Below are 21,921 nucleotides of genomic sequence, written 5' to 3'. Positions count from 1 at the left end.
TGTAAATGGATAAACAAACACTTACAAAGCATGCTGGGTATTACTCTAATGAGCTCTGCCCCAAAACAAGTAAAAATGTGGTTGGTCCGGACGAGACCAAATCTGAACACTTTACTGTCCTCTACTTTGCTCTACTGTATTGTACTGTACTTTACTGTACTGTACTGTACTGTACTCCACTTGTCTTTACTGTACTGTAATGTACTGTACACTGCTGTGTTCTGCAGTACTGTACTGTGCTGTCCAAACTGTGAAACATAAATGTCTATGATTGGGCCAAATCAAGGCCAGTCTGTGGACGTTGAAATCAAGGCCAGTCTGTGGACGTTGAAATCAAGGCCAGTCCAGACCAGATCAAATCTGAACCAAACATCAATGTCTACAGTATGTCTGGGCCAAATCATGGCCAGACCGGACCAGACCAAATCTGAACCAAACAGATGTCTATGATTGGTTCAGATTTGGTCCGGTTCAACAACAACAACAAAAAAGACATCCAAAAAGACGTCGGCATCGGTCCGTGTTTATTAAGGCATTCCTGGAGATGTTGCCATTCAAACCTGTGTTTTACTCCTGAATAACAGCCCACTTCATAATATCACCGAATAATAGTTCTACATTACAGGTCTAGGAAATAAAGCCTATTACTTTCTCCTGGATTTGTTGCAATAGAGCGTCTCTATTTCTTAGTATCCATGCTATTACTGCATGTCATTAACATGAATATACTGTAATACCTCAACAGCAGCAACCCAACCTTTCCCTCCCTCCAACAGATGGCAGTATGAATCACATGATTACACGTGTCAGAGAGTTTCCCTGAAGTGCTCCTTCCAGAAACCTTGTTTAGATTAACCTACTGTGTTTGTTCCACTCACGATGGTAAAGCTAGAACAGTTTTTCCCCGAAGCAGCTTCAACACAGAGTAATTATCCATAGTAATTATGCTATTGCCCCTCTGGAAAGAAAAAAAGAAGAGTCTAAATTTAGACCTGCAGTATATTATATTCTACCTCGACCCAGCCCAGAAATGGACTGCGTCCTAAATGGTAACATATTCGCTATATAGTGCACTACCTTTTGACCAGGGCCTATAGACTCTGGTCAAACGTAGTGCACTATATTGGTACTAGGGTGCCATTTCAGATGCAGACATGGCCTTTATTTGGACTCAAAATGAACCATGCAATTAGACCAGGCAGTCCAGTCTTTTAGTCCAGTCTGTGAGCAGGAGGAGATATGCTAGATGTGCTAATTAACTGTGACAAGAACTACTATAATTTGAGGCAGGTTTTCATTTCTCTCGTTTATTTTTGCTGTGTGATAATTGGTGTTTAGTAGGCTGACTAGGGTCACACATGAGTATGAATTGGACAGAGCTGTGACAAGCCTGAGCTCTGGACTGAACTGACTGCTTTGCTGTTGTTGTTGTTGTCATCAAACAAACTCAAACGAACAAAGGACGGGGCATTTGGCGTTCAGCAGTATTTAGCGGCTGGGTGAGGCTGCTCTGCAGATAATACAGCTGGTCCCAGGGAAGGGGCAGGAGGTAAGCCAGGAACGGAAGGGTGTTCCTCTGTCAACACAGCCATTGGGTCCTGGTCCCCTGTCCCCAGTTGGTCCCCACTAAGCCCACGTTCCCCCCACTGCTGTCCCCCTGTAAAGAGACACTTTGGGACAGACAGGGTTGCAGAGAGAGGGTTGGGCCTCTATGGGTCTCAGAACAGTGTTTCCCCTACTATTGGTTAGGCTTGGCAGGGTGGGGTCCCAGCCTAGCTTTGTTGTCCCCCTCCTAAACAAATTTGTCCCATGTAGTTTCAGTTAAACATTCAATTGAAAATGTTTGTGTTTTTCAGGCTGCTGTGTTATCCTAAGGGCTTTGGTGCCCCGCCCTATATATAAAAAAAGATTGTGCCACATAGTATGAGTGGGGCGGGGAGGCTGTCTGGTGGTTTGTACCATGTGCTGTTTAGGAGGGTGGGGTGGGTGGGTTGGGGACAGCTGAGGCATCACCTGTCTGTGTATCACATGTCCTTTGACACAGTGAGGCAGACAGCGATGTCACCAGCCATCCCTGCCCCTCCACAGTGACACAATCCCAGCAGCGGTCAGTCAGTCACACACCCTTCTATGTTGCCTACCACTGCCCACCCTGGGTTGAAGTTGCCAGCAGGCATAGATCTAGGATCAGTGTAATGGAGGTGGTTTGAAAAGCACCTTGCCTGAGACCAGACGACTTGTGTTAGCTCCCTGACCTAACACCTATTAGGCTAGGGTGAGAGTTGACTGGGATGTGGCCACGAAGCTACACTGAAAAAAATGAAGGTTCTTAAACTGTTCTTCCTTAAGGCTCCTTGGAGAACTCTTGCCCAATAAAGAACCTTTGAGTTAAGTGTGGGGTTCTTGACGTGGCATCCACGGTTCATCAGAATTCTAAAAGGCACTTGAAATGTATGGAAGTTCTTTTCATACCACGCAGCAAATTGGCCAGTGTTAACTAGTGTTGATTTTTCAATGTAACATTTCTAGTGTTGATTTAAGAGTTACATTAGCACTGTAAATAGTTCCATTTAAACAAAGCGGTTAGTGTTGGTGTTCAAAATTACAGTTGAACCAAAACCACACCCATCATTATCATCTTTCCCAGCATGCTCTATTGCAGGTAGATTTTTTAAATTGTTTGTTTCAATATCTACATTTTTGTACATACATTGATTAATTCATCTTATGCTACTCAAATATAAATAACAAATGTTTCTAAACTAATCCAATCTGGATTATTATTCCAATGTGGACATGAGGCTAGGGTTAGGGTTGAACCAGGATGTGGACATGAAGCTAGGGTTAGGGTTGTACCAGGATGTGGACATGAGTCTAGGGTTAGGGTTGAACCGGGATGTGGACATGAGTCTGGGGTTAGGGTTGTACCAGGATGTGGACATGAGGCTAGGGTTAGGGTTGAACCAGGATGTGGACATGAGTCTGGGGTTAGGGTTGGACCAGGATGTGGACATGAGGCTAGGGTTAGGGTTGAACCGGGATGTGGACATGAGGCTAGGGTTAGGGTTGAACCGGGATGTGGACATGAGGCTGGGGTTAGAGTTAGGGTTGAACCGGGATGTGGACATGAAGATAGGGTTAGGGTTTAACCGGGATGTGGACATGAAGCTAGGGTTATGGTTGAACCGGGATGTGGACATGAGGCTAGGTTTAGGGTTGAACCGGGATGTGGACATGAGGCTAGGTTTAGGGTTGAACCGGGATGTGGACATGAAGATAGGGTTAGGGTTGGACCAGGATGTGGACATGAAGCTAGGGTTAGGGTAGGACCAGGATGTGGACATGAAGCTAGGGTTAGGGTTAGGGTTAGGGTTGGACCAGGATGTGGACATGAAGCTAGGGTTAGGGTTAGGTTTGGACCAGGATGTAGACATGAAGCTAGGGTTAGGGTTAGGGTTGGACCAAGATGTAGACATGAAAGTAGGGTTAGGGTTGGACCAGGATATAGACATGAAAGTAGGGTTAGGGTTAGGGTTGGACCAGGATGTGGACATGATGCTAGGGTTAGGGTTAGGGTTGGACCAGGATGTGGACATGAGGCTAGGGTTAGGGTTAGGGTTGGACCAGGATGTGGACATGAAGCTAGGGTTAGGGTTAGGGTTGGACCAGGATGTGGACATGAAGCTAGGGTTAGGGTTAGGGTTGGACCAGGATGTGGACATGAAGCTAGGGTTAGGGTTAGGGTTGGATTTAAGGCCCCGGAAAAGGAGGAAAAACACAGTAACAAGAAAGGCCTAACCCTTAACCCTGTTCAGAACTCTAGCTTGAGCCCTAACCCTAACCCTGTTCAGGATTTTAACCCTAACCCAGTCTAGCCCAGATTACATGTGGTCTATCTTCTTAACACATCTATGTGGGTCATGATAAACATTGTAGTCTAATCCAAGGCTTGTTCTAACCTTTTGTTATTTTGCTTCCTTCCTACTTTGAATCATCGCTGTGAGGGGGAGGGGTCTTATTGTATGTGATTTAATATCCTTCATCCATGGTTTCATATCCCAATAACAATGAGTGATACCCAATGTCCTGGTCTACTATAAAAGTGTCATGGCTGTCAAGCACACACACTCAAAGATGGATAAGAGGCGCCTAATCCTCAACACACAAAAAAAATACCGGTGAAGTCTGCAATGTGAATTTCAGACAAAATACTGCATGGTTCCTCACTATCAGTTATGACTGGAATGAGAGTCTACAAATTCCAGTCTGTCTGTTTTATGAGATGCCATGGCTCCTTCACATACTTTGATGTACTTTTCTCTTCCCTTCAACCTCGTCAGGATCCATTACCAGGTATCTCAATGACCATAGAGTTTGCCAGCTCGTAGTCCTAAAAAAACGGAAATGACTTACCTCTGGTTCGTTCAGCCATTCCTATGGGGAAAATGAATGGGGAAAGACTAGGGTTTTGGGATAAACGCCGAAAATAAGGTCTGAGGTTAACACAGGCTTAGGAGATCGTATACCTTTTGTTCTATGAGATAATAGCAGTCAGTTTACATGAACTTTATGCCTTTATGTGCTTTTTCTGATTACATAAATGCTTCAAAATTCACAAAATGTGACGTTAGCTGATGAAGATGATCTCATGGAACAAAACATATCAGATCTCCTAAGCCTGTGTTTACCTCAGACCTTATTTTCTGCACTTATCCAAAAACCTTACAAAAGCTCCATTCATTTCCCCATAGGCTTTGTCCAATGAACGTAACTCATGTATATAACACGAGCTAGTTCCTACAAAAAGACGCCATTACCATTGGTCTCTATTGCATTTATAAATCAGGTTAACAAGTAGTGTTAAGTGAAGCCTAAGATGGTGCCTTCCCGAAAAGATAACTGGATAACTCAGATATGAAGACGCAAAGCATTGCAGTAAAGATATGTAAAAACTCATTGATGTTCAGAAAGGGGTGTGCGCCCGAGTGTGTGTCTGTGTGTCGGCAGACAGTCGGGGTTAGTAATAGAAAGAAGTCGCCTGGTGGAGATGCGATGTCCCTATCAATTGGGTGACAGACACACACACCTCTGTTTACAGTTGAAACACCATGTCAACAGTAGCCTGCAGCCACAGCTCCTTGTGTGTGTGTGTGTGTGCGTGCGCTAAGAGCCCTCCCACTCCTGGATCACTCAACCGGCCCAGCTGCTATAATGAGTGGTTTTAGTAGGTAGACCGTGACAGATAGACAAACATGTTATTATACGCCACTGGTCTGTCATTGGGATGGGGTCATATTAGAGACCTGGCATCGCGGACAAAAGAAAGGCACAAACTCAGGGACACTCCTCAACTGCTGCACCCATTTAAATGCCCTCACTGATTGACTCTAGTCACGCACATATAATTACTAGATTTCCACTAGATGGGCCAGCTGCAAAGTCAAAATTGGCTATATATCGTAAAAATTCATAAAAAATGTAAAGTTAGGTTTAGGCATAATTTTAGAAGTGTGGTTAAGTTTATTGTTCAAGTTCAAGTTTTATTGACACATGCACAAGTGCAGTGAAATACTTCACTTGCAAGCTCTACCCAATAGTGCAGTAATCAATATCAAAATAGTGTAACTAAAAGTTTAAAAATATATACTGTACAGTGCCTTCGGAAAGTATTCAGACCCCTTTACTTTTTACACATTTTGTTACTGTAACGGCCGTCGATGGTGGAAGAAGGTGAGGACCAAGGTGCAGCGTGGTATGTGTCCATATTTATTAGAATGAACACGGAAATAACAAAATAACAAAGAGAAACAACCGAAAATGGCTGGTGCAGACACACAACAGAAAACAGAAAAAAATAATCACCCACGAAACACAATAGAAAACAGGCTCCCTAAATATGGTTCTCAATCAGGGACAATGATTGACAGCTGCCTCTGATTGAGAACCATACCAGGCCAAACACAGAAATAGCAAATCATAGAAAAACTAACATAGACAACCCACCCAACTCACTCCCTGACCATACTAAAACAAAGACATAACAAAATAACTAAGGTCAGAATGTGACAGTTACGTTCCAGCCACATTCTCAAATGGATTAAATAAAAATAATTCCTCAGCAATCTACAAACAATACCCCATAATGACAAAGTGAAAACAGGTTTTTAGTATTTTGTGCAAATTGAAAAAGAAAAATAAGCAGAAATACCTTATTTACATAAGTATTCAGAACCTTTGCTTTGAGATTTGAAATTTAGCTCAGGTGCATCCTGTTTCCGTCGATCATCCTTGAGATATTTCTACAACTTGATTGTAATTCACCTGTAGTAAATTCAATTGTTTGGACATTCGCAGTTGACAGTACATGTCAGAGCAAAAACAAAGCCATTCGGTCAAAGGAATTGTCCGTAGAGCTCCGAAACAGCATTGTGTCGAGGCACAGATCTGGGGAAGGGTACCAAAACATTTCTGCAGCATTTAATGTCCCCAAGAACACAGTGGCCTCAATCATTCTTAAATGGAAGAAGTTTGGAACCGCCAAGACTCTTCCTAGATCTGTCCACCCGGCCAAACTGAGCAATCGGGAGAAAAGGGCCTCGGTCAGGCGACTCCAGCAAAACACCAGCCTCAACGTCAACAGTTAAGCGGCAACTCCGGGATGCTGTCCTTCAAGGCAGAGTTCCTCTGTCAATTGTCCTGTATTCTTTTGCCCATATTAATCTTTTAATTTTATTGGCCAGTCTGAGATATTGTTTTTTCTTTGCAACTCTGCCTAGAAGGCCAGCATCCCGGAGTCGCCTCTTCACTGTTGACGTTGACACTGGTGTTTTGCGGGTACTATTTAACTAAGCTGCCAGTTGAGGACTTGTGAGGCGTCTGTTTCTCAAACTAGACACTCTAATGTACTTGTCCTCTTGCTTAGTTGTACACTGGGGCCTCCCACTCCTCTTTCTATTCTGGTTAGAGACAGTTTGTGCTGTTCTGTGAAGGGTATATTATACAGCGTTGCACGAGATCTTCAGTTTCTTGGCAATTTCTCGCATATAATATCCTTCATTTCTCAGAACAAGAATAGACTGATGAGTTTCAGAAGAAAGGTCTTTGTTTCTGGCCATTTTGAGCCTGTAATCAAACCCACAAATGCTGACGCTACACATACTATAAACATAGCCCACCTATAATTTTGCCCAAACAACTACTACCTTTTTCCCTACTGTATTTAATGTATTTATTTATTTATTTTGCTCCTTTGCACCCCATTATTTTTATTTCTACTTTGCACATTCTTCCACTGCAAATCTACCATTCCAGTGTTTTACTTGCTATTTTGTATTTACTTTGCCACCATGGCCTTTTTTTTGCCTTTACCTCCCTTATCTCACCTCATTTGCTCACATCGTATATAGACTTGTTTAAACTGTATTATTGACTGTATGTTTGTTTTACTCCATGTGTAACTCTGTGTTGTTGTATGAGTCAAACTGCTTTGCTTTATCTTGGCCAGGTCGCAATTGTAAATGAGAACATGTTCTCGACTTGCCTACCTGGTTAAATAAAGGTGAAATAAATAAATAAAAATACTCAACTAGTCTAAAGAAGGCCAGATTTATTGCTTCTTCAATCAGGACAACAGTTTTCAGCTGTGCTAACATAATTGCAAAAGGGTTTTCTAATGATCAATTAGCCTTTTAAAATGATAAACTTGAATTAGCTAACACAACGTGCCATAGGCCTCTGTACGCCTATGTAGATATTCCATTAAAAATCTGCTGTTTCCAACCTAAATAGTCATTTACATACAACATTAACAATGTCTACACTGTATTTCTGATCAATTTGATGTTATTTTAATGGACAAAAAAAATGTGCTTCTCTTTCAAAAACAAGGACATTCCTGAGTGACCCCAAACTTTTGAATGGTAGTGTATATAATAAAGAAAACACGAGAAATAGCAGAGGGGGCTGTATACAGGGTCAGCGCTAATACATGTACAATGTGCAGGGGTACTGGAGTATTTGAAGTAGATATGTACATATAGGCAGGATTAGGAGAAAGTGATTGATAGCAGAAAAAATCATATTAATAGTAAACTAGCAGCATAAGCAGCAGCATAAGTGGTGGGTGGGAGTGGTGGTGGGTGTTTGTATCTAAGTGTAAGTGTGTGAGTGAGGGTGTGTGTGTGCAAGTGTTACAGTATAGGTGTGATAGGCAGATATACATGTAGACAGGGCTGGAAAGTGACTGGTAGCAGGAATATATAAATACTTGTGGTAATAAGGCAAGGGTTCGGTTTAAAATCTGATTGTATGACTTTGTGGCTGTGCCAGCTAGTAACTACCCTGCAGAGCTGCCTCCAGTACATGAGTCATCTCAATAAATGCCAACCTGCCAGTCAAGCATGGGTATAATATGGCCGTCTCTGTTGTTTGTTAAATGTCCTCCCTGTAGTCACCCATCCTACAACATGTGCCCTTCTGTTGTTTATTTTGTGTGTGTTGTATAAATAGATATACCAGATGGACCATAAGATGGAGGCAGTGCTGAAGATCTTGGTGGACCAGTACAAGCCCAAGGCAGAGCTGCTCCTGAGGGCCCCAGCCCCTCCACCCCAAGCCCCCTACAGCTCCCGCATCAGCATCGTGAGACGCCAGAGCATCGGCGTCAGCTTGGACGAGGGGCGGTGATGTCACAGTGGACAGAGAGGCGCCAGTGATGGAACCACCAGGGGCTAGGACCAGGCATGAGATATTAGCTGCTTGGCCAGGAGGGCACAGACTCAAATAAAGAAAAAGAGAGTACTCCTGTTACTTCATTAGGAAGGTGGTGTAGTTTGGCTACTCATACATGTAGTACCCAATGCTACACTTTGTCTCATAACCCCAAAAAAACCTTTATGTCACTGTCTTTGACCTCTGACCTTAGAAAGAGAATGTGAACAAGTCAACTCCTGCTTCTGTTCCCCTCTGGTGAAGAGGTGGGCTTGAGGACTTTGAGAGGTAACATGGCAGCAGTATACTGACAGCCACAGGCACACAGTCATGCCGTCCATCCTCCGTCCCCACATCATGGTGAATGGGGATACGGGGTTCTCCTCTTCTTCAGAAGTTTTTTTCTCTCTATCTCCCTTTGTAATAGCAGCACTATGAAAACCTGCTGCTGAAACTTCCACAGCATAGAGTGTAGGGAAAGCACACATAATTCCCCTTTAGTTACATAAGATTAGCCTGCCACTTTCACTCCTCTGTAAATAGTCACATAAGCTATGCTAATGTATTCAACTGTATTCATTCAGTGAGGCACATCAGAGCACTGATTATTATTATCATTTCCAAGCAAACCAACACATTAATGACATTATTAGGAGCACTCACTAAAGACCACAGCAGACCAGAAGTCTAACAGAGGAATTCTTCAAATCCTACTGATGATCTTGGCACCATAAAAACCTAAATACAGCACCACTATTTCCATATGGCCACCAATTCGTCTCAGCTTACTGTATTTAGGCCTGGCGTATGTTTGTAGGTAGTTATCAAGTGACATAGAGAAGGACCAGGAGATGATCTGTTGACTTTGCCCGGAGTGTGTGTCTGTTAGTGGCTGGGCCTGGGCTGCTGGAGCAGAGTAGAGGGGGGAAAAAGCTCTGCAGGAACTAATCTGGCGCTGATTTATGGCTACGGTTAAGCTAATAAAAATAGCAAAACAGCCGTGACAAGGCAGAGTGCAGTATTACAGAAATACAGTGATAGAAAGAACAGTATGGGGAGTTATGGTACGGCCTTTTGCAGTTGACTCAACACCCCGTGCCAAGATTTTCACTCGGATATTCCTATGAACCACTTCACCACCCACCCTTCTTCATGCTAAAACATTTTTATTTTCCTTCTTTGGACTCCAACTGCTGTATGCAATTTGAAATGAATTTTCCCCATTAGAGAGCTGATTATTTTTCATTCTCTTTCTAATTAAGTGCTGAATTCCTGGTAAGGGGAGATTGCTCTGTGTGTGAGTTGACTAATGAAAATAAATACTGGAAAAATGTGTACAATTTAAACAGTAGGCTTACATAATTTAGTGTGAAGGCCCTGAAATATCAGGCTACCACAAAGAGAGAGAGATGTACCAGGCTTTGATTTCAAAGCCCTTTAAAGCATTTGAATAGAAAGAATGCTTCTCTTTTAGTTTCTCACATATTTCTCGACGGCCGGGACACAGCTGGGTATAGCCAGTAGAAAATATTTTTTTAAATAACCAAGCTATGAATGCAAGCCCTTCCATTATTATAGTATGAGAGAGAGAGAGAGAGAGAGTGACTCTCCACTACTAGTATATATTTTATTATTTTGCCGTGGTTGAAGATTAGTTGTATGTATTTTCTATGAACAGGTTGCTTTTTAAAGCAAGTTTCTTTGACATAACTGCGCCACATACATCTGGCTGACCTGTATAGTTTTATAAGAGTTGTGTATAATAACATTGCCTCATATTTATTATCATGTGGAACGATCAACCTGGGAAGTCTCCTGGTCTGTTGAGAGATGATGAGAAACAAAGAGTGTTTTAAAACGGATTGGAATGACTGTAAATTATATTCACAACCCTCTGTAAATCTGGTGTAAATAAAAATCTATTTCATTATATTTTCTGGGCTCTCCTTGGGCTCAGTGTTTCTTGATTACCAGCTCATCTTGTCTATAATTTGCTTTCCTTGGACTCAATCCTTCGTTCTTGGCTGCATCTGTTTGATTTGCCACGTCAGGTCAAGGTAACCCATGGCTTCTCAATCCCACAAAGTTTTTAAAAATACTTAAATTCAGTGTTTTTTCTTCACACTGCAATCAGGGGAGAAAAAAGAAGTTCACTGTGCCTACTTTGAACTTCAATATTCCATAACCATTCAGGAGTGAGGGAGGCATGTGGGCAGGGGAGTGAGAGAGAAAGAATACATCTCAAATTACCACTCAATTATATTTCCCTTCAAAGGCCAATAAATACTGGGGATAGCCCAAGAACAGCACGGCCAGAGCGGGGAGAGAGAGAGGTCTCTGGGGAGGGGTGGATGGAGGGGGAGGAAGGCAGGGGAAGGAGGATTGGGAGGTGAGGGGAGTAGACGAGTAGACCAAAGCCATTTTCAATTACCCAGAGAGCCATAGTCTCCACAGCCCAGCCGAGGTGTTATGCTGCCATTGTCCTCCCCTGGTTTATGTCAGTGGTGGGGGACCTTGATAGCCCCTGCCCCCTGGTCTCCCCCTGGTCTAGCTGCTGTTTACTGAGCTCTTCCTGGTCCCTGCTACTCCACTTTCATCTCCGACTCCCCACTTCAAACAAGGTTTTGGTGTCAGAAGAACACAAGAGCAGGATCACAGGCTAAAGCATGGAACACACAGAGAATCTGACTGCCGATAGACTGCTGATAGGTACTTATCACAGTAAGGGGCCGTTCCTTCACTTGCTAGAACAAAAGAAGTACCTGCTGTGTACCGATGAATCTGAAGTCTCTACTTGTAGAATCGCAATGCTCGGCAGTGGCCGACAACTTGACTTTGGGCTAATCAGAGAGCACGAACCTCCGCGTGGGGGAGCTGACAGGATTGATAAGAAAAATTTAAAAATACGGCACCTTTCCCGGTGTAATCCACCCCCTTTTCATCAGAAGCTGCATAATACATTTTATTTTCTAGAGGAAGGAGTTTTGTTCTTGAAGAAGGATTTATTTGTTAGGTTTGATAATATCCACTAGCCTATTAGTTAGCTAGCTAGACACACTTCATATGAACTGAATGGGGTAGTAAGTGCAGCACAATGCACACAACACTAAATGCTTTCCCAAGCTAGCTATCTGGCCACTGTAGCTAGTAGCATTATAATTAAATCACAATGGATTCGTTTCCTTGAAGCAGCTGCCTGCAGCTGGCAGCCAAGAGTCAATGCGGCGGCAGGGTAGCCTAGTGGTTAGAGCGTTGGACTAGTGACCGGAAGGTTGCAAGTTCAAACCCCTGACCTGACAAAGTACAAATCTGTCGTTCTGCCCCTGAACAGGCAGTTAACCCACTGTTCCTAGGCCGTCATTGAAAATAAGAATTTGTTCTTAATTGACTTGCCTGGTTAAATAAAGGTAAAATAAAAATGCAGTGTCTTTACTTTACCTAGCTAGCGAATCATGCTAACCATTTAGCTAACTTTAGCCAGCTAACTAAAAATGTATATATGGGCTCTATGCGATTATGGAGAGTGAATTAAATTGTTTCATTGTTATCTTGTAGCTAGTTATATAGCTGTGGCCATCTGGCTAGTATCAAGGGCTTTCTAAAACAATAGCAACATTAGCCCTAACATTGACTATACCATAAACACATTGCCGGGGCGGCAGGGTAGCCTAGTGGTTAGAGTGTTGGACTAGTAACCGGAAGGTTGCAAGTTCAAATCCCCAAGCTGACAAGGTCTGTTGTTCTGCCCCTGAACAGGCAGTTAACCCACTGTTCCTAGGCTGTCACTATAAATAAGAATTTGTTTGTAACTGACTTGCCTAGCTAAATAAAATTTAAAAAAATGTGAAAACCAGATAGGATGGTGTAGCACTGCAGAAGGCTGTAATAGCCGTCCTGGTGCCTTGAATTCTAAATAAATCACAGACAGTGTCACCAACAAAGCACCTCCTTCACGGTGGGAACCACACATGTGAGATCATCCATTCACCTGCTCTGCATCTCACAAAGTGGTTGGAACCAAAAATGTCTTATTGGTGTCCTTTAGTAGTGGTTTCTTTGCAGCAATTCGACCTTTAGTAGTGGTTTCTTTGCAGCAATTCTACCTTTAGTAGTGGTTTATTTGCAGCAATTCAACCATGAAGGCCTGATTCAGGCAGTCTCCTCTGAACAGTTGATGTTGTCTGTTACTTGAACTCTGTGAAGCATTTATTTGTGCTGCATTTTTTAAATTTGATTTGTGCTGAGGCTGGTAACTCTAATGAACTTGTCCTCTGCAGCAACAGTACCTCTGTGTCTTCCTTTCCTGTGGCGGTCCTCATGAGAGCCAGTTTCATCATAGCGCTTGATGGTTTTTGCGGCTGCACTTGAAGAAACTTTCAAAGTTCTTGAAATTTTCCGTATTGACTGACCTTCATGTCTTAAAGTAATGATGGACTGCCGCTTTGCTTATTTGACCTGTTTTTGCCATAATATGGACTTGGTCTTTTAGCAAATAGGGCTATCTTCTGTATACCACCACTACCTTGTGACAACACAATTGATTGGCTCATACACATAAAGAAGGAAAGAAATTTCACAAATGATCTTTTAACAAGGCACACCTGTAAATTGAAATGCATTCCAGGTGACTACCTGATGAAGCTGGTTGAGAGAATGCCAAGAGTGTGCAAAGCTGTCATCAAGGCAAAGGGTGGCTACTTTGAAGAATCTCAAATATAAAATATATTTTGATTTGTTTAACACTTTTTTGGTTTCTACATTGTTCCATATGTGTTATTTCATAGTGTTGATGTCTTCACTGTTATTCTACAATGTAGAAAATTGTACAGATAAAGAAAATCCATGAATAAGTAGGTGTGTCCAAACTTTTGACTGGTGCTGTGTATCTCAGGAGACCTGGAATATGGTATTTAAGACTGGGCACCTTGAGGGCCCCATGCAGGCCCAACAGGTGTGTGTTTTTTTGTGTGTGTGTGGGTGATGTGTGTGTGTGTGTGTGTGTGTGTGTGTGTGTGTGTGTGTGTGTGTGTGTGTGTGTGTGTGTGTGTGTGTGTGTGTGTGTGTGTGTGTGTGTGTGTGTGTGTGTGTGTGTGTGTGTGTGTGTGTGTGTGTGTGTGTGTGTGTGTGTGTGTGTGTGTGTGTGTGTGTGTGTGTGTGTGTGTGTGTGTGTGTGTGTGTGTGTGTGGCGCTGTGTGTGTGTGTGTGTGTGTGTGTGTGTGTGTGTGTGTGTGTGTGTGTGTGTGTGTGTGTGTGTGTGTGTGTGTGTGTGTGTGTGTGTGTGTGTGTGTGTGTGTGTGTGTGTGTGTGTGTGTGTGTGTGTGTGTGTGTGTGTGTGTGTGTGTGTGTGTGTGTGTGTGTGTGTGTGTGTGTGTGTGTGTGTGTGTGTGTGTGTGTGTGTGTGTGTGTGTGTGTGTGTGTGTGTGTGTGTGTGTGTGTGTGTGTGTGTGTGTGTGTGTGTGTGTGTGTGTGTGATTGTGTGTGTGTGTGTGTGTGTGTGTGTGTGTGTGTGTGTGTGTGTGTGTGTGTGTGTGTGTGTGTGTGTGTGTGTGTGTGTGTGTGTGTGTGTGTGTGTGTGTGTGTGTGTGTGTGTGTGTGTGTGTGTGTGTGTGTGTGTGTGTGTGTGTGTGTGTGTGTGTGTGTGTGTGTGTGTGTGTGTGTGTGTGTGTGTGTGTGTGTGTGTGTGTGTGTGTGTGTGTGTGTGTGTGTGTGTGTGTGTGTGTGTGTGTGTGTGTGTGTGTGTGTGTGTGTGTGTGTGTGTGTGTGTGTGTGTGTGTGTGTGTGTGTGTGTGTGTGTGTGTGTGTGTGTGTGTGTGTGTGTGTGTGTGTGTGTGTGTGTGTGTGTGTGTGTGTGTGTGTGTGTGTGTGTGTGTGTGTGTGTGTGTGTGTGTGTGTGTGTGTGTGTGTGTGTGTGTGTGTGTGTGTGTGTGTGTGTGTGTGTGTGTGTGTGTGTGTGTGTGTGTGTGTGTGTGTGTGTGTGTGTGTGTGTGTGTGTGTGTGTGTGTGTGTGTGTGTGTGTGTGTGTGTGTGTGTGTGTGTGTGTGTGTGTGTGTGTGTGTGTGTGTGTGTGTGTGTGTGTGTGTGTGTGTGTGTGTGTGTGTGTGTGTGTGTGTGTGTGTGTGTGTGTGTGTGTGTGTGTGTGTGTGTGTGTGTGTGTGTGTGTGTGTGTGTGTGTGTGTGTGTGTGTGTGTGTGTGTGTGTGTGTGTGTGTGTGTGTGTGTGTGTGTGTGTGTGTGTGTGTGTGTGTGTGTGTGTGTGTGTGTGTGTGTGTGTGTGTGTGTAATGTGTGCATACATGTGTGTGTCAGAGAGGGACATAAACAGTGTCAGCAGCAGCTGATGCTAGCCACTCCATCGAGAGTCCCTAAATAGCGAAGGGCAATAGTTGGGTTCAAGACAGCTGTTGTTGCTACTGTGGCTCCTCAGCCACTGTCAGTTAGTGTTCAAGCATAATTCAAATTCCCATTCAAAATCCCCTCACCCACTTTTTGCAAAGGGCTCCATCAAACATGTCATACAATGCCAGTGGAGTACAATTTCATTTATTCTAAAAAATCCATCACAGTGGAATAAAAATAGCATATGCCATTCAAAGTAGTACTGTGTCGTCAAGCAGACAGCAGTAAGTACTGTCCTTAGGGACCCTGGCCTTTGACCCACTGCAACCTCCAGAGGCCTACCTCACCCTAGCCCCCTTCCGTAGAGCACCGGATATTGTCTTTGAATGTAACCATTTAAAAGAAGAGACAATACAGTGCACGACCTCTGACCTCTGCTGTGGTTTGTATAGGTAGTTGCTACATCACCCCTGGGAGAGGAATGACCAAGAGGTTACAGGGTTAGTTTGACCATCGGTGACCTTTGCCCTCTGAGATTTCCCTTGGACCATATGTCTGGTGTGGTTGTTTCAACCTATCCACTGACCAGTGACCAGGGTAAGTAAGTTCAACAGCCAACAACAACTAAATCTCAAGATCCCTCTAGTCTACGCTCCTCTGGAACGCCCCACGCTGCTCTGCTTCATGTCCAACCCGGGGCAAGCCGGCCGTCCGCAACAACCCCACCCAAGACTGGCCAAGTAAGCCAACAGCAGCAGCAGCTGCTGAGGATCAGGAGGAGAAGGACGAGGAAAGGAAGTCTGGGGTGGTGCACACATGTTATGTAAAGAGGCCAGTGGACAGAGAGGCTGTCCATTGCTTATGTAGGTCACAGTATTGGGGACTTTTCCCCCAGACAGGCTGAGATTCCTGGCTGGAACTGGAAGGACTTCAGTGGTGCGGTGGGGTTTGGCCAGCCAGAGCAGTACGTGAGGCATGGAGTACAGCTGCAGCTAAGGGCTACTGTGGAGACAGAGGCCGAGTAGGGCCGCAGAGGAGAGGAGGGGAGAGAACATGGCTTGGAAAGGGCATGGTGTTATGTCACACCACACATTGTCATACAATAGCCAAGAAAAATACAAGGGTTATTTTGCAAGCACTACCTTTATGTTTGACATACCTTCTCATGTTAACATTACTTTAAAAAGTATATATACACATTGCTGCCAACACATAACAGAGTAAATATTGGAGTCCCTGTGTCCGTTGGTCATATCTCTAAGTCTGCATGGCTGGCCCTGACAAAGAGCCTGACAAGAGGAGAGAGGACTGTTTTCCTCATCATGCTGTGTACTTGAGAACATGCTCATTCCTCACTACAGCAGCCGTCTCTTCTGAGCCCCACTGAGGCACAGTTCAGGCCTACTGAGGCACCTAGGGACATGAAGAAGCAAGAGACCTGCATGGAGAAAAGAAAAACCTCCTTCTGAGTTCTGCAGCTGTGTGAGAGAAAGCTCTAGTATCTTCTGACGTGCTGCCTCGGTGATAGCCCGAATCAGCTGGAGTTATGGGCTGCTTGATTGATCAAAGGAAAACTCAACGGTGTTTTGTTGCAGTTTCAAGAAATTCCACAAAACAGATTGGCAGTGGTTTTTAGGGGAGAGAGAGTGGCTGTTTAGTGTGATATTTCCCTCTGTGCATATGCCAGATGTGAGGTCATTTATTTGTTGGTGTATCAGTTTCGTTATGACTAATATTAAACGCTTACTGGATGTTTCTTCTCATCATATCATTTCATTTGAATCCTGCTTGTTCATGTATTTATGTATTCAACATCTCAATATTCTTAAAATTTTCTTCCTTATGTTAAAAAATTTTAAACTACGCCTCAGATCAATTTCCTACCTGGGACATGTTGACAGCAACTACTACTACTGTGTAATAGCATTATGTTGCAACATGTAATTTGACTGACAGGAATGATTGCCACATCCACTTTTTTTGTTTGTTTGCATAATCCTCGTGAAATGATGTGACACACACCACCACACCCTGTGTCATCATCATTCTCGGTAAACGAAAGATCAGCTAAGCAAGATTAATATTTATCTTCAACAACAAAATGATACAGCATAGTTTATACTATGTTGAACATCTTACTGCTTCTGCTCCATTCGCTGTGTGGAACATCTCCATTGTGACCATTATACTCCCCATCCCACCCCATTCCCTGCTGTACAAGTACTTCCTCTGACTGCAATCTGTTGAAACATCTCATATATGTAGCTGTAGAACAGCTGGTTGTATCAGTGTGGTCCTGCTCTCTAGCAGTCATCTGCAGGTCATCACACCTGATCACATCCATGAGTATGGCACTTCTTTAGCTCTCAGCTCCCTCCAATCCCTGTCTGTCAGCACTCTGTTGTCTATCTACACTGCACAGATGTTTGAGGCCCTTTTTTCTGGCCAACAGCATCTGAATGCATCCTCAAGACATTCCTGACTAGATTGGGCTAGGTAGGGGAGAGTGGGGTAAGAGGAGCCAAAGGGGGTAAATTGAGCCACCCTTGTTTCTAGGAAACCATATAAAAAAAATCATAATTTGACTAAATATTAATTTCAGGGAGTCTGTGAAGGAAGAAACCACATGTAAAAAAGTGGTAAATTAGGTCCAAAAAATGTATTTTCACCAAGTCAAATGAAATGGTTGTGTTAGAGGTTTAATGATACTTGTATCTAAACCAAAGTAGATCACTTTAAGATTGTTCTATACATCAGTTGGGGTCTCTATACGCTTCAATATGTTGTCCTAAACCTAGCATGAAAGTGCATCCTTGTAGCTGTGTGGGCTAATATAGCTAAATGCTTGCCTTGGGGTAAATTGAGCTAATAACCATGAGGTAAGTTGAGCCAATGTTTGCGACCATGGCAAGTTGCAAGGCAATATCGCTGAGATATGAGTTAACAACAGGGCCTGGACTATGTTAAAAGTGTTAAAAAACTTGTGTTGTTAGGCGTTTAAGCCTGTGATAAAAGATACTTAAAATGATTCAAATACAAAAGGTGATTGTGATTGTGTTGAATTGTGTTTGGGAAATAAAGATAGACATGGTTTTACAAAGGTAGTGGTAATATTTCATTCAGTACAGAAATGTGTAGGCGACTTAACTTACCCTGTCCCGCGGCTCAACTCACACTCTTACCGGGGGGGTAAGATGTGCCAAGAGGCCACTTTTTTTGGTCGGACCCCCTTTGCCTTCAGAACATCCTGGATTCTTCGGGGCATTCTACAAGGTGTCGGAAATGTTCAACAGGGATGTTGGTCCATGCTGACGCAATAGCATCACGCAGTTGCTGAAGATTGGACGGCGGTACACTCATGCTCATGAATTCTTTTGTTGGAAAGAATTCTATATTTTCCCTGATGGAGTGATGCTGAATGTATAAAATGGCTCAACTTACCCTACTCTCCCTTACCACTGACATACTGGTCATGGGGTAGGAGGTACTTAGGAGAGGGACAGAGTGTGCCTTGCCTCGGTTGATTTCGCGGTTCTATCTACGTACTTGAGCAGATTTGTACCGATAACAGATAAAGGCTCTTTGATAGGCTGCAGGTGCGCTCGTTTAATGAGCATTAGGGCCTAACCATTAGCTCCCCCACAAAAACTAAACATGCCATAGACACATCTGTACATCTATCATTTGGTGCTCTGCAGCATCACATCTCTCATCTCTCCACAGAATTCACCCCTCTCTCCACCCTCTCCAATCATTCATCTCCAACTATTCATTGGCCATCATTGTGCTGTATTTGTCAGAGAAGAGGGAACACAGGCAGGTGTTTGTTTGTGGGCGCTCTTCCCCCGTAGGAGATGGTGCCAGGGGATGGTTGTGACGTTGGTTGTGGCCAATTCAGGAAACATGGGGAGGAACTAGTGGTTTTATATAAAGTACTGATGCGGTTAACAGGAAAAGATAACCTGTTGCTGTTGATATAACTAGGAAGTGTGAATTCAGTCTCTGTCTGGCTTGGCACATATAAAACTGAGACAAAGAAATGTTCTGGAATATTCTCAACTTCATAGTGGTTTTCTTTGTGGTGGTCAGAGTGAATAAGAATAAAGTAGAGAAACATGCGTTGTTTTATGTTTGAATTTGAAACACTTCAAGGAGATAGCAAAGGGCCTTTGCTGAAAGTTGGGACTTAAAAATGATGGACTATATTCTTTGGCCTCCATAGTCTTGTCTATGGCTCATTGGATGACTGAGATGTTGCTGGTAAAAGCACAGATAATAACAGGGGAGCAACTTTGGTTTGAGAAGTGGGGGGACAAAAACATATTTTTTATCCAGTCGGATAAACACTCCAAACAGCCTACCCGACTGCTCGGAGGCATCCGCATGGTCCTAAAGCACACAGTTGCCTCGTTTTGTATCATATTCCAATATTCCAATAAACTGTGGGGGACAAAAATGTCCCGTCCCCATCCCCAGTGAAAGTTGCACCCATGGATAATAACAATGTAATAACAGTGTAGGCTACTTTCATGTTGAACATTTCCAGTCCAACTGTTGGTTGGGCCTCTGGAGAATAACCAGGATTGCCTGTGTGGTCAAACTTACCCTTTAGTTATAGAGAAATTAATTATACAGAAAAAAAACAGCATTGCCTGACAGAATTCTTGGTGAGCGTTATAAAAACAGGGGCTTCTGTTTTGAATGAACCAACAAATTAGTTTACTCAATGTTTGGCACAAATAACCTAACATTGACCTTGACCTCTGTCCATGCCAATATGACTTAATGACACAAATCATCCCCCCGTCAAGTGATACTCTTAGTGTGGTATTCTCAGACTGCAGATAGCACTTCCTCCTCCTCCTCCTCTCCAGTATTTTGGGCCGGCAGGGCGGAGCCCTGCGGAGGCTCCTAGACGGGCCCTTTTGTCTGACTGGGAGCCCCAGACACAACAGTGCCAAGCGCCCACCCCTCACAATGGCCTTCCGTACAAAGCCACACACACATGGACAATGGACCCAGCTCTGAGTGGGGGTGAACAGCAGAGCTAAGGTTACCCACCTGCACACTTCAGAATGAATCAGGAACCCACTAAGAGCTGCTGCTGCAGGTGTCTTCCTGATGCATCCTGCTTTCTGGTGCTCTCAGGCTGTAGTAGGGTAAGGAGAGGAAGGAGCCCTTTTACCAACTAAACACTCAATATCCTCTTTTAAAAAAAACTTTTTAGAATTGTAGTGGATGGTTGTTGGTACATGAGCATGAGTGAATCAGACTAATGGATTGAATTGACCTCTCCACAATGTCAAGGTCTTAAATTGCCATGGAACTGATCAGATGGAATTTGGTGAGAAATGGCACAGGTCTTGACAAATTGTGCAATAGATTTTCAAATATCAGTGTGAACATGTTTTTATTGCTTTGCTGCTAATCGTTACAATGCCATTGATGATTTCCAAAATAGATTCTTTAAAAAATTGAAAATATTAAAAGGATTTGGGAACCAGATTTATTTTCAAAATTAATGCTATAAAATGTTTTTATGCTATTTGTGTAGGCGAATATATTGTTTGAAAATGTAGGCTACATTTTATAGTTGTAAAATATAGTTGGCCTATAAATTGTTGCAAACAAACTCTGCAAATAGGGCTGAAATTGTATTTAAAGTAGCCCAGTAAAAACATCTAGGACAAAAAGTGCAAATAAATATATGCCATTGCCCTTCATGACAAAACAGAGGAAACTCATATTTTTCATTTAAACTAATTACCGAATAGGCTACAAAATAAGGCAAATGAACAATCTACATCAAAACATTGTTTGTATAGCAGCTTTAATATATAAAGACATCAATAACATGATAAAAAATATATAGACATCATATAGGGTTATTGCTTTATTCAACGGATAATTCTACATGCATTTTTCTATAATTCATTCAATGTCAAACTACATCTGCATGAATGCATTTAAAGTACTAATTGGTTATCGGCTATACTTATGCACTCGGGGAGATGAAATTGAACATAAAACGCATGCACTAAGACTAACTTGCGTATTTCAAATGTGGACCCGTGTGGAGAGCAAAAAAGTGAATCGTTTCAAACATGCCGTTAGACAAATGTAACTGGATGCAACAGCGGTGTGCTTTCCTTAGACATAACCGGATTGGAGGACCCAAACGTCAATCACCAGGCATAATTTTTTTAAAATACTCCACGATTTCATCATATTGGGAGTGTCACTGCGCAGACGGCGGCAGCCGTGGCACAGTTTATTTTAAACACAAGCTAAAATATATTGAAATAGCCTGATTTTGTAACCGTAGTAGTAGCAAGAACATCGTTTGTATTTACCGGATCCTATTACGTGCTACTTCAAGCTTCAAACATGCAAACGTAATGTGCCAAATGGTACTCAATACGAACGGTTTGGTTCCAGTTTGTCCTCGAGCCGAAGAGAATACACCAATTGATAAACATGTTAACTTAATTTACTGAAATACTGTATCTAATCATAAATCCTATGAAAATCACTAGAACCACAAAAATACGTTTTTATCGAGTTAAATCTTTGCATGCCTTTGACTTAATTCCAAAATTGTAAATGGTCTAAATCATACTAAAAGCAGTGGATATGGAGAGAACTGAGGTATAACACAATCACAGCAATCTGTTATTTTCTTATGCCTAAAAGCAGGGCCCTGAGGCATTTTTACTTGTGATTCACAAATAGGCTATATGAAACAAGTTATGAAGCAAAGGAATATAGATGTGAGTGTAATCTAAATAGAATAACTTTTATACTACTGGCTGAGAGATAGGAATGCTCTCCAGCCTACACAGTCTATCAACAGTGCAAACATGACCAACAAAATCAGA

The 21,921-nt window shown here is 42.9% G+C and overlaps 1 protein-coding gene across 2 annotated transcripts in view; it reads left to right on the top strand.

The window, feature by feature from the left end:
• LOC112218170 (potassium voltage-gated channel subfamily KQT member 1) overlaps positions 1-10,639 on the top strand; it is a 258,934-nt gene extending 248,295 nt beyond the window's left edge. For both annotated transcript variants that reach the window (XM_024378753.2, XM_024378752.2), the window contains exon 18: positions 8,509-10,639. In XM_024378753.2, coding sequence (XP_024234521.1) covers positions 8,509-8,685 — 177 coding nt within the window. In that variant the 3' untranslated portion in view covers positions 8,686-10,639. The remainder of the gene's footprint in view (positions 1-8,508) is intronic.
• The last annotated feature ends 11,282 nt before the right edge of the window (positions 10,640-21,921 follow it).

The sequence above is a fragment of the Oncorhynchus tshawytscha genome, linkage group LG19 (genome assembly GCF_018296145.1).
Source record: "Oncorhynchus tshawytscha isolate Ot180627B linkage group LG19, Otsh_v2.0, whole genome shotgun sequence".
Taxonomy (NCBI): domain Eukaryota; kingdom Metazoa; phylum Chordata; class Actinopteri; order Salmoniformes; family Salmonidae; genus Oncorhynchus; species Oncorhynchus tshawytscha.
This window is presented reverse-complemented; position numbering and strand designations above follow the sequence as displayed.